Source organism: Fukomys damarensis, unplaced genomic scaffold, assembly GCF_012274545.1.
Source record: "Fukomys damarensis isolate Sample0158 unplaced genomic scaffold, DMR_v1.0_HiC HiC_scaffold_5, whole genome shotgun sequence".
Taxonomy (NCBI): domain Eukaryota; kingdom Metazoa; phylum Chordata; class Mammalia; order Rodentia; family Bathyergidae; genus Fukomys; species Fukomys damarensis.
This window is the reverse complement of record NW_022900917.1, coordinates 33,609,317-33,622,411: the sequence shown is the minus strand read 5'-3', so window position 1 is coordinate 33,622,411 and position 13,095 is coordinate 33,609,317. Positions and strand designations below refer to the sequence as shown.

Genomic DNA, 13,095 nt, shown 5'->3' with positions numbered 1-13,095 from the left:
ATTAGAGCTGTGATTATTATCATTATAATAGCTAGTGTAAATTATATGACTACAACTCAGTTTCTAGTGACTTTAAAGGTGCAGAATTGAGTATTCATTAATCTAAAAAATATATTTCAGAAAAGCTTAAGAGGAGTGGAAGCTTTCAGGAATAAGATTTTATAGTTGTCCATACTATCTTTTACTCCATCCAAAATGACAGTCACATGTGATCATTTTAAAGACAAGCATAACATCCATTTTTATCTTTCATAATCCTGTTTCTCCTTGCATGTGCTCATTACTTAGAAGTGCACAAAATGAAATTTCAAAGTAAATTGTTGGCTCCCTTCATACAAATAGAATCAGCATCAGAATTTAACATTCCCAATACATAAATCATAAACAGTACACATTCTTTTAATTCACATCTTCTCATGACATGTAATCACTTTTTTTTGCTTCACTCTTAATATTTCAAGTCTCCTTAAAAGCATTATCAGCAAAGTGAATTAGATAAAACCTATATGTATACATCTATATGTATAACAATAGTCTGCATAGAAAAATCAAGCACTTTTATTGCAAAAAAGATCTTCATTTAAATCATGGTTCTGTGTATGATTTGGCGGCTGCTTAAAATCTCTGAAATGGGCTAGGTGTGGTGGCACAGGCCTGTAATACCAGCATTCAGGAGGCTGAGGCAGGAGGGTCACTGTGGAGGCCACCCTGGGCTACATAGTGAGTTAATGAACAGCCTGAAATCCATAATGAGACCCCATCTCAAAAAAAAAAAAATCTCTGACATGTATTTTCTTTATCTCAAAAGAGAGAATATTTTTTGAAATCATAATATTGTTGTTACCAGATAGGAAAAAATTATAATTGTGTTTTTTAAGCATATGCTTTGAAAAATCCATAAAAAGAGACACAGTGAAATGAGTTTGAAAAGAACTTATCCCCTTAAACATTTATACAATATATTTCCCCCCAGTGTTATGTATGTCCAATACTAAATTTTTCCAATAACATAGAAAATAAATACTGAGTTGGACAATACTGGTATAGATAAACACAAATATCTTTCCAACTAGTAGCAAAAATTACCCCAAACGCTACAGAAGCAGCACAAAAAGTAGATGGAATAGGCTCGAACTTTGTAGATCTATGTCGCAGGTACTTAATTAACTATGCGAAGATGGGCAAGTGACTTGAACTATCTGTTCTCTGGAATCTTTGAGTGTAAAAATTAAACTAAAGTAGATTTTTTAACTTGAACATTTAGGATCATCCATAAGCAAAGAGTTCTCTATTGCTACTGCTGAAAGGTGATGCATATGTTTCTTTCTGTCATCATTTCTACATAGCACACATTTATTATCACTGACTCTTTGCAAGTAATTCTGCTAGGAATTGTATGTGATTAAAATACTAACAAAACATAGTTCCTGTCTTCCCAGAGCCTGCAATCTGTCTGGAAGGAGACAGATTGCTAGTTAAAATGTAAGGAACCAGTTCAGACAAAAATCAGACCCATACAGCACTAGCTGACAAGAGAGAAGTGTAGTAAAAGAGAACATAGCTCTTTTAGTTGCATTTTAAGGGTTAAATCTACTTTGTTATGCGAGTTTGTTATGGAAAGGCATTCCAGGTAAAGTAACAGACTTTAGCAAAGGCTTCAGAAGAGACACTGGAAAAAATAGTGTGTGTTACTCTACCACATGAGAGCAAATAGCTGGAGTTAAATGCAAAAGTGGTTCCTCATCAGATCCTAGAAAGGCTAAGGTGCTTAGTATGTGTTCTGTAAGCTGTGCATTAGGGTTAAGAGGCTCTTGAGAAATGTCCAAAGGTGACTGGTAGTAGCGTTTTGGATAGACTGTGACATGGAAAAAAGTAGGAAGTGGAAGTGATCAGTGATAGTTGTATAGTAAGACTTTCCTGTTTCACAGAAAATAAATCTATGAGAAACATCAGATAAAAACCAAAAAGTCATTTATAAGAAAATGGATGCATCTTGAGGCCATAAAGTTAAGTGAAATCAATCAGACTCACAAGCTTAAATATTGTATACTTTCTCTGATATGAGAAACACAAAATATAAATAAAGAGCAAAATAAAAGATAGGTAATAGGAAGTGGGGAGATAGGATTTTGTAGAAGGGAAGGGAACAAAGAGACAAGGGGAGAGAGGAAGGGGATTTAAAAAAGGAATTAGGAAGTGTTCTTTACATTTACCAACTTTCCACGAGGAATGTGATCATATGTACTGTAAATATTTACTTATAGAAAATAAACGTTGAGAAAAAAAAACATTACCTGCAAAGTAATGAGACAGGGATATCCAGGGAAAGAGATAAATAAAAATATGCTCCAACATGCTATGCCATGTTAATGGGCAGTGGATGATAGCATCAGAGATAAAAGGAAATAAAATCCATAACATGTTTTTAAAAGACAGATACCAATTCACCCAGCAAAGAAAAAGTACAGAGAACTATTTGTAAAAGGAAAAACTTTAAGAGAACTGAGAGCAGAGTCCTGTGTCCTCTTAGAAGAAGCAGATGCAGCGTCATCCTTAAGGCAGGTGGTGCCGGTACGTGGACTGGACAGAACTGGCAATCCTTCCCACAGAGGAAAGCATTAGGAAGAGTCAGTTAGAGGTGAACAAAAGAATTTATGCCCAATTTATTATTAGCATATACTAATAATAGTTAGAAATTTCTAGTAGAGCCAGTTGGCACAATTTTGCAACTTTTCCCTGTAACAATGAGACACTGGTAGTGAAATCAGAGAAAGCTCACAGTACTGTTTTCCCAGTGGTGAGGCATAGGAAGATAAGTAATTCTGAGAGTAGATCAAGGGACTTTGTGGGTGTGTGAGGTATGGCTCTGGGGATCGAACCCATGAACTCATGTATGCTAGACAAACACTCTACCCCTGGGCCAATTCCTAACCCTTAAAATAATTTTTTTTCTTTTCTCGGTGTCAATAAAAAACTTTACGAACAAGTAAGTAACTGATTCTCATAGCACTGGATCTAGAGGAGACTAAAATAAAGTATTAAAGGTATTAAAGATAGGACCAGTGGGAGGGGGGAAAACAAAAAGGTTTGTGAGGGTTATGGCCAGAGGAGAGAATTTCTAAATTCAGGGTTTCGAAATTAGATCATTTTAAGTGTTGATTTTTTTTATACCTTCACTTAACATAAAATTAAAGTGAGTGAGTATTTTTCTTTAATTCACTCAATAACTTATTGGTAGAGCATAGGCCAGAACCTAAATTCCAGGAACTTCACTCTGACAAATACCTGAGAAGCAATTTATACAGAGAAAAGCTTTTCTTTGTCTCATGGTTTTAGAGGTTTCAGTCCATGATCAATTGGCTGCATTGCTTTTGGGCCTATGGCAAGGCAGTAGATCATGGCAGGAGCATATTGTGAAAGAGGTTGCTCACCTCAGGGCAACCAGTGGGTAAAAAAAAAGATGAAGAAGAGGGTCTAGAGTCCCAATATCCCCTTCAAGGGCCTTTCCCCAATGACCTAATGCTTTGCAGTATGGCCCAGATTTCCAAAGCTTCCACCATCTCCAATTAGGTTAAAGAGTGAAGACTGAGCCTTCACCTAACGGCCCTTTGGGAGCATTCAGTATCCAGAATATAGCAGTCTTCAATATATGTGTCATCAAGTTTCTTAGGAAAGCTCATTTTTGATTCTACATATTCAAAAATTATATTTTAAAGATTCAGTAAACAGAGTTATTCTTCTCAAGCATTGGCTCTCCAAAGAGGGCAGAGGAGTTCTCCTGTACTGAAGCAGTATTTCAACACTGGCAGTGCTTTTAATTGCTGATAATGGTGATAATAAAAAAATTGATTTTTTTGTTAATTTCCTTAACATTTTTAGAATGTACGAATAGTGTATTTGCTAACTACTTACCTTTCTATTGATCCACTTCTACCCTGCCCTTCGCCTGATCTCAAATACTTCTCTCTGGAGGTGAAGATTGACTGAAATGGCATTAGAGAAACAGAATTTTATGATCTAAATCAGGTGTCAAGAAACTATGAGGTGCAGGCTAAATTTGGCCTTCCACTGTATTGGAATTAAGGCTTGTTTATTGCATCTATTTAATTTATTGTTAATGGCTGTTTGTACATGTTAAGGACAAAGTTGAGCAGCTGGAATAAAGATCATATGGTTCTCAAAACCTAAAATTTACTATTAGTTCCTGCCTGCTAGAAAATTTCCTGACTTTTGTTCTAAATACTTAAGACAAAAATCAAAGCACTACTTGTTTTGTGAATATGCAACAAGACAGTTACTTTCCATTCATATTGGGAACCACTAGTTTAGTGCCTTTGTTAAATGTTTATCACTACTACCACTATGTTTACCTACTGATTTTTCTTTGTTTTGTAGTCCCTGCTATGTGGATATTTGTTAGCAATGACTGATGTGGAAACTACATATGCAGATTTTATTGCTTCAGGAAGAACAGGTAGAAGAAATGCAATACATGATATCCTGGTTTCCTCTGCAAGTGGTAACAGCAATGAATTAGCCCTGAAATTAGCTGGTCTTGATATCAACAAGACAGGTGAGTCATCTGAGACATGTCTCTACAAACATGACATGATTTGCAGCACTGTGTTAAACAGGATTAAGGCAAAATACCATTGAAAGTAGCTTAACGGAGTTATCTAGGGCAAAATGAAAGTCTACAATTGCTTTCTTAATCATTCCCACTCTGTTTTCAGTGATTTTGCTCTACACCATGTCCCACTCAAAGGCAGAGTCTTTGATTTTACTAATACAATCAACAAAACATCAGGTGTTTTAAAAAATCTTAATCTCTGTAAAAGCATTGAAATTGCTTATGTAGAACATATAACAACATTGGAGATAATCTTGTCCACCACTGTCATTTAATGGATATTTATAACAAGATTAATAATCGAATCTGAGGGACATCAGTTTTAAGAATCATTTCAGAAAAAAAGGTTACCAGGACCAACTTGAATGAGAATGGAAATAAAAGAGTTTGTTAGAAATGCTTAGGTAAAAGGGTTTTTTGGTTGTCCTTTCATGATTAAATGGTTTATAAATATGTATTACTGAACCTTGAATTTTTATCTAGAAGTTTGACTTTATTAATGAAAAAGAAAAGCAGGTTTAATACATTTAAATGTCTGATAGCCTTACTTCTAAGTATTAGAATAAGTCTCCTGATAGTTCCTCTATCTGTAACTTTTGCAAATATCAACACTTAATATATTTATTTAAAAACACTTGTGCAAAAACGAAATTAAAAGTAAAAAGACTTCACAATTAAAGAACCATAGTTCTGTGTACATGAAAAAACATATATCACTTTCTAATTCATCTCATAACATTCACTAAGTCCTCACTATTAGAATTTCTCTAACAAAGCCTTCAGGTTACAGTAAAACTGAGATTATGTAGACATAAAATAGCTCAGCAACACTACTTAAAATACTAAAGGTCAGAATTTTATTAAATGGCTAAATTTCAGTAGGCCACAGATAGGTCTTTTCAATTTTAGATTAATAATAAAACTTTAATATCAACACTTTGAAATATATAGACCTATTGTTATTATAGGTTTTATTATTTCTTTATTATTACTGCCAATGTTTTCTTCCCAGAGCGTTTCTAAAACATAAGAAAATTATTTTAGTTTCATATCATGGAATGAGTAAACACATTTTTCTGTGTCCGAGAATGTGCTCATTTCTTTTATGTGATTTATATATTTATATTTATTGTGAGTATGCTTTTTTAAACAATCTGCATCAATTTTAGCCACCTGTAATATTAGAATATTTTGGGGCTGGAGGTTTGGCTCATTGGTTCTGCTGCCTGCCTCTCAAGCGAAAGGGCCTGATTTTGATCCCCAGTACCAAAAAAAGTACAATATTTTTATTAATAGTATAATTTCATTTCCCTATTTCTATTTTCCTGGAAATTGAGAATTGTTATCCTCAATGTTCTTTATACTAAAGAACATTAAATTATTACTAATAACTTAAGGAATTATGCTAATAAATATAACTAAAATAAGCTGATACTTTATATTAAGTATATTATAATTACATAATTTCAAATAACTCAGATACTGTCATGCTTCCAAATATCTTATTTTTTTCTTTCAATACAGGAGGTAGAACTCCGGGTTCTCATTAAGCTACAACCCCAGCCCTTCTCTTATTTTGAGATAGGGTCTTGCTAATAATAAATTACCGGCCAGGTCTCAAACTTTTGATCCTTCTGCCTCAGTCTCCCCCAGTGCTGACATTATAGGCTTGTGCCACCATACCCAGCTTCCAAATATTTTCCTTTTTAGTCATTTCTGCATGCTGATTGCAGTTCTCTAGGCACTTACACAATTTCCCATTTTTCAAATCATAAAATCCTGAAGTAGGCAAACTATAAAAGGATTGATTTGCCTTATTGTTTGAAGTACAAAGAACTACAGATAATAATCATAAGAAATGAAAATCTAAAATATAGAAAATGACAAATGTATGATGCCAAATATAACATCATCAAGAAATGTAAGAAACTGTCTTTGTAATTTGTTTCCACTTTGCTTTAGTTTCTACTCAATAACATTGCTGCCCTATGTTACCTTAATTTGTTAATAAGCATCAATTTAGACAAATCTCTGTGTACAGCACAATTCAAAACTTTAAGAAGGATCCAACACCTAGAACACCTAGAAAGTTCAAGCCCATGGGAGTCAAGTTCTTCATCTTGAATTTACGCACATCTCTGTGTACAGCACAATTCAAAACTTTAAGAAGGATCCAACACCTAGAACACCTAGAACACCTAGAAAGTTCAAGCCCATGGGAGTCAAGTTCTTCATCTTGAATTTACGCGGTCACTTCCATTTTTAAGCATTCAGTTCACTTACATCTTCCCTAATTTGACTTTATTCCTTTGGTTTCCAACAGCTTTTCCTATTTACCCAGTTCCTACTGCATGTATATCTTAGATTTGTTCTATTTGTACATTTTAGGAGCCTGTTCATTAGCCAAGGGCAAGGGGATGGGAAAAAAAATAAGAACCAAGATAGATTATTTAAAGGTGCAAATTTCCAATGATGAATTTTCAAAATATTGGATACCTTAAATGTATCAATAGAATTAATTTAAACATAAATAAATAATGTAAGAAAATGGCATATAATGCCCGGTCATATCTGCTTTAGAACAGAATATGATTTTTATGTAGAAACACTATATAAATTTCCATAGTCTTACTATCACTAGAATATGGTGGTATGTTTTGTGTGTATATTGTAGGAGTGAAGAGTAAGTTATCTCACAGTATTACAGTGCAGAAAATGGGCCAGTGTACTTATCTTGATCCATTGAATTACTATAACAGACTATTTGTAAATAGGACATAATTTACGTTATCTCAAAATTCCAAAATATTTTGTCCACCAAGCTATATTGGTTGCTCAGGAGTCAATTTTAGTCTATGGGCTGCCAAAACAAGCACAGGTTGCTCACGAATCAATTGACTCATGTAAATATTTTAATTTTTGTGTCAAGAAGTGTCTGTTGCTCATACTCATATAAAGCAACCTAGTGTGGCATAAAAACATTGTTCAGTTTCACTCTTTACTGTCCCTGGCTAAGACTGCTTCTGTAGGTGCACTTCTCAGGGTAGTTTTATTAGAATTGTACATAGGTTCTCTACGACAGACCAGAAGCCACTATAACTACTAGATAAGAGAGTGACCACCTACCATAGTCTCCTTTGTTCTTACATTAGTGTCTTCAATTTGAACTAATAAGAAATCAACTGATGTATCCTTAAGTGCTAGAAAGAACAGAAGGTATGGTTTAAAAATATTGCTTTAAATAAAATATCAAAAGGCAAACATTCTCCTACCTTTGGTTTCTGTTTTAAGACACTACTGATTTCTGCAACCTGTAAAACTATTTAAATGCCATGACTTGGCCATGAGATTTCCTAGCTAAATATCAAAAGCTTAGCTGGTCATTTCTCACCCTGAAAATTCAGATGTTATGTAGTTTTTGGGTCACACTGTCTTACTTTCACAGAATACACCAAGCTTTGAAAAACTTGTGTTTTTCCTGATGGTGAACGGGCTACCAAGAAATTACACTTGTCTCTATGAAGACTTTAGACTTTTTGAGAAAATTGGGAGTTTCCAATAAGATATACTGAGAACTGGCAAATATAAGCCATTTTATTTTACCTTTATCCTTTTTTAAAATTTTTTTCTAACAGAAGGAGAAGATGATGCACAGAGAAATTCAACAGAACAAAGTGGGGAAGCCCAGGGAGAAGCAGCAAAATCTGAAAGCTAACTCCCCACTCTGACCTTCAACAACACCTGATGACATGGCAGATCTCCAGGCATTGCTGGAATGAATGTGTTTCCATGAGCGAAAAGGGGAAAAAGAAAATGGCTGCGCTGCATCACAGGAACCTGCTCGTTATATTAAAAATAGGGGCAGAGGCTGTAGCTGCAGACAGACTTTTCTCTACCTCCGTCATTAGTAATGGTTGAAATCATGTGGCTTGTGTTTGGATGTCATCTCTGTATGGATCCTTTCACTTGACCATGTGATGAAATGCTTGTAGAGAGTAGCTCTGACCTAGATGATGATTCCTGTAGCATCTGGCCCCTCACAATGTCAGAGGATTTAATTGTGTCTAATTGCAAAGGGTTGGTTGAAGCCCAGAGTTTAAATATCTCTGGCTCAAGTATTTACCCAGTAAAAGAAACATCCAGAAAGCACTGTTTTTAGCATTACGTATCTGTGTGTTACTGTGGTGTTATTTACACTGTTTTGTATTATACAGTATAGATGCTCAGCACTGCCCCCTTTGATCGCTTATTGAAAGCAAAAATTATTTACATTACTGTGAATTTTTATACCACTCATTTTTTAAAGGGCTGTCTACTTTTTTTCATGGTGTGGTGGTGTGCACAGAACAGAACACATTTTTAAAAATGTAATATTTCCTCTTGCTCATTGTATATTGATGAATTAAATCTAACAGATTCATCAAGATTCCTTTGCTTTGTTATACAGACATTTGAAAATATCCATTAATGTGAATATCACTTGAATTCAGCCTGTTTGGTGTCTGTACAGACTGGAATTTAATCTGTCAATTTTCTTTTGGGCCCAAGGGGGACATTTCTCCCATCTAATACTGTTTGTTATGAAAATCTGGAGGAATTGAAAAGATAGATAAGGAAAGCCAAGATAATCCTGAGAACTGGAAATATTTTGTTCTGTAATATCACATTTCCTAAAATACTGTATGACACTATTTAAATTTGGAGAAAAATTTGCCTCCACCAGGCTGAGAAGGAAGAAAAAAGTGATCATGCAATCACGTGGATACCAATCATAAAAGTAAAGCCCTTGTGTCGTGTTTTTCAGCCCTAGCCAATCGAAATGTTATTAAGCACTTTTTAATGTTTGTAAACTTTTACTATAATTAGTGTGAACTGCATTGTAATTACCACCATTAGAAGCTAACAAAATTTCACTAATACTGTTGGTGACTTATGCTGTGTTTTAACATCATGATTATTTTATAGAAACTTTCTGTGAGCTGTGTAATCCCTCTGGTCAGTATTATGAAATCATTTGTCAGTGGTAATAAATAAGGAACCAGGAATATACAAGTGGTTTATGAATTACTGGACAAATAACAGATAACAGGAAACCTTTTTTCAATAAAGAGCCCATTTAGCTGTCCTTGAGGGCTTACAAACAGTTCCAGGTAATGTAGGTAGATCAGCATTTCAACAGGTAATCTATATGATTATGCCAGGAACTCAGCCTTTCTCTCTAGTTACAGACAGGATGAAAGGTAAGTCTGTTCACATCTCCCTTTACAGTACTTTTCACTGTCTCAGATAAGGGCATGAGTCTAATTTGGTTCTAAATCAGATGTTGCCCCACCCCTACCCCCCAAAAAGATAACAATGTGTGTCTTTCTGAGAACAGAAAGAAAACTGATTAAATTTTAAATTACTTCTTATTTAACCTATTAGGGGTCAAAATGCCCAGTAAAAATGTAAACAAATCTATCTATTAATAGATTCTCAAATATGAATATAAGTTCCTGGGATTATTCTAGACAATCTCTTATGATCTGTTTCAAACATCCATCCTACAAAATTGGCTTGCCTAGTATTCATTTACTATCTTGATAGCTTTCTTCTGAATCTAAAGTTTCTTCTTACTTAAAAGTGTGGAGTTCCAGACTGATTTCATGTAATTTTGTAAAGTTTAGAATCAGTGCTGAGTATATGTGAAAGGTTTATATTCAGATATGATACACTATTATTAATGCATGTAGTGCCAAGCTTGTCTTTGAATATACAATTAGTGCTAAATTGTGAAGTCATATGGAGCTTTTGATTTAGTTTGACCTCTTACTGCTACTTTTCTGGGATATTAAAACTCAGAGTCATCCCAAGCTGGGAAGATACAAATCGACTTTCTAAGACATCCACATCCTATAAAGTTTGCTTAGCAAAAGTATACAATATTTTTTAGATTTTACTTGGATGCCCTTTTATTTTACAAAATAATACCTAGCTGAATTTTAAGGAGAGAAGGAAAGGATAAGAAACTAAGGCAATGATTTGACAATCGATAGTAGATGTCACCTAACAAACTATCCCTATGGTAATCACTTTGCAGTACATTTTCTCACATTTCTTCCAAAACAATTCAATTAGAGTGATTTATCTGATTTCACATATTAGAAAATTAGTATTCAAAAAGGCATAATTTTTCTAAACATAAAAATCTAAGAACTGATGAAATTAATATTTGAATCCTATCTGTCTGTCTTCAAGAAGCTTTCCGTAGCACATGCCATAAAATTAAAGCCAGTTACAAAGACTGTTTACCTGGAAGATAATTTCTTGTAATGGACTTAGCCTCCACATTCCAGAGAAAGAAACTGAGTCCCAGAAGGAAATCATTTCTTATTAAGGTTACCTGTATGCATATGACATACACATAACTAAATCCTAGAAACTGTACTTAAAAAAAATTATGATTTATTTTGGAAGATATGCTTCCCAGAAGATATATTTCTGGCAGTGGTCTATAAACTTAGCATGGTTCAGATTGCTTATGTTCTATGCTACTCCTTTTGCTTAATTACCTAAAACATGTAAATTTCAGTTTCTGAGTCATTCGCAATATGTAAACTTGTCAACTTTACTTTTTATCATGTAAGTATCCCATGCCAATATATATTTAATTTGAAGTTTGTAGAAATGTTTTTCCAGTCAACAACAGAATCATAGCCTGTAATTTCTAGGTGAAATGATACTCTCTAGAGAAGCCCATTATAAATGTCTTATGCCTGAGTCTTACTCAGAGATTGTGGTACTGAGCCATTTTAAAAGATGAACAATATTGCTTGGTCTCCTCAGAGAGAAAATAATTGGTAAAGAAATGCAACTGCTGGGCAGCAGTGCTTCTGAGTGAAACCTGTAATATTAAGGAGAAATTGTATAGTCATTAAGTGAAAATAGGAAAGATCTATAATTTATGATGTCTTAAGAAGCCCTAAATTGTTCTTTCATTAAGAGTGGCAGTCTCTGAAGTCATTTGTGAGCTTGTATGACTTTTGTATTTAGCAATGTTGCATGCTCACATAATTGATATTAAAAGTAACACATTTTTCTGAAATGTACACAGTCTATTAAGAGTGTTTATTGAATATACTATATACTCGGTGCTGGGTAAAGTGCTGCAGGTGATAAAGGAAAAAATCAAAGCCTCAGCCGTTCTACAGTGAACATACACACTCAGCCCTTCAGCTTCACTTGTCTGGCCTTTTCCGATCATTTTCATCTCCATTTCACTCTGGCAGCCCACATTCTAGACTCACTAGAACCTCCCTTGTACTAGATTCTAAACCCCAATATCATACTCATGCTTCTCACTTGTCAGCAGGAAGGTCATTTCCAATCTGGAGAAAAACGGATGCTTATCAGAGTCCCCTGAAAGGTTTAAACATCCACTCTTTGGTCACCTATCCATACATACGTTCGTATACAAACACTCTCTTGTTTTTCAAGTAACTCCCCATTTAACTTTAATAACTTTTTCAGCCTCCCTTCACCCCTACTTCTTAGGAACTTGGATCTATCCTAGAAGCCTACCACAGCTTTCAAGGGAGTCGGCAACAGAATGCAGCCCTCAGAGATGCAAATGGTTTTATTGTATCAAGCATAGCATTTTGAGATAGAGGAGCAAAGAGAGTTGGACTTCTTTTTTCTTAGTGTTGCCCTCTTTTTTGTCATGATTTTTAAAAACATATAAAGTAAAGATCAAGCAGAGACCAAGGTGACACCCAAGAGAAAATATGCATCAAACACTGCTCAACCTGAGTCCAGGCAAAGTCTTAAGCCAAAAGGACAAAAAAGGATGGTAATGTTAAAATTCATCGTAACTAATTTACAGGGATAAAACGCTACATAGGGATTTGGGACAAACATTAAATAAGCCAATGAAACAATTGTAGAATTTCTAACGTTATTAGTTCTTGTTCATTTGTTACAACTATCTAGGTCTAAAATCCACTGTTAATTTTTCTCCGCAGTGCCCTCAAGTACTTTCTTGTTTTTCTATCTCTGCTCAATGAAGATGATTCAAACTGTTTCCCTTGTCCTAACTGTCTAATGGATGACTCTAAAAAGTTTTTCAGTGCTCATTCATTATGTTTTCTCTCCCCTCTCCCCTCTTCCCCTTCCTTCCTCTTTCCCTCTCTCCTGCTCTCCATTGTCTCTCTCTCCCTCCCTCTCTCCCTCTCTCCCTTCGTCTGTGGGAAAAGAGGAAACTTACCACTTCCTGGCTCAGACTGATTTTAACATCCAATGTCTTAACATAACTTGCTTCTGACTATGGCCTTTTCCTCAAATGTGCTCATTTTCATGTTCTCCTGTAATGCTTAAGTTTCTTAAAATAGTAATGTAATGTGTATCCTTGTTTTTGAGCTTACAGTTTTTACTCTTCTGCAGTCTGACTTTTTGAGTTCTGCAACCTGACTTTTCTCATTGTGACACCA

At 34.7% G+C, this 13,095-nt stretch overlaps 1 protein-coding gene across 2 annotated transcripts in view; it reads left to right on the top strand.

The window, feature by feature from the left end:
* Positions 1-11,693, top strand: part of Pkia (cAMP-dependent protein kinase inhibitor alpha) — a 98,046-nt gene extending 86,353 nt beyond the window's left edge. For both annotated transcript variants that reach the window (XM_010611270.3, XM_010611269.3), the window contains 2 exons: positions 4,396-4,573; positions 8,266-11,693. In XM_010611270.3, coding sequence (XP_010609572.1) covers positions 4,423-4,573; positions 8,266-8,345 — 231 coding nt within the window. In that variant the 5' untranslated portion in view covers positions 4,396-4,422 and the 3' untranslated portion in view covers positions 8,346-11,693. The remainder of the gene's footprint in view (positions 1-4,395; positions 4,574-8,265) is intronic.
* Positions 11,694-13,095: the final 1,402 nt, after the last annotated feature.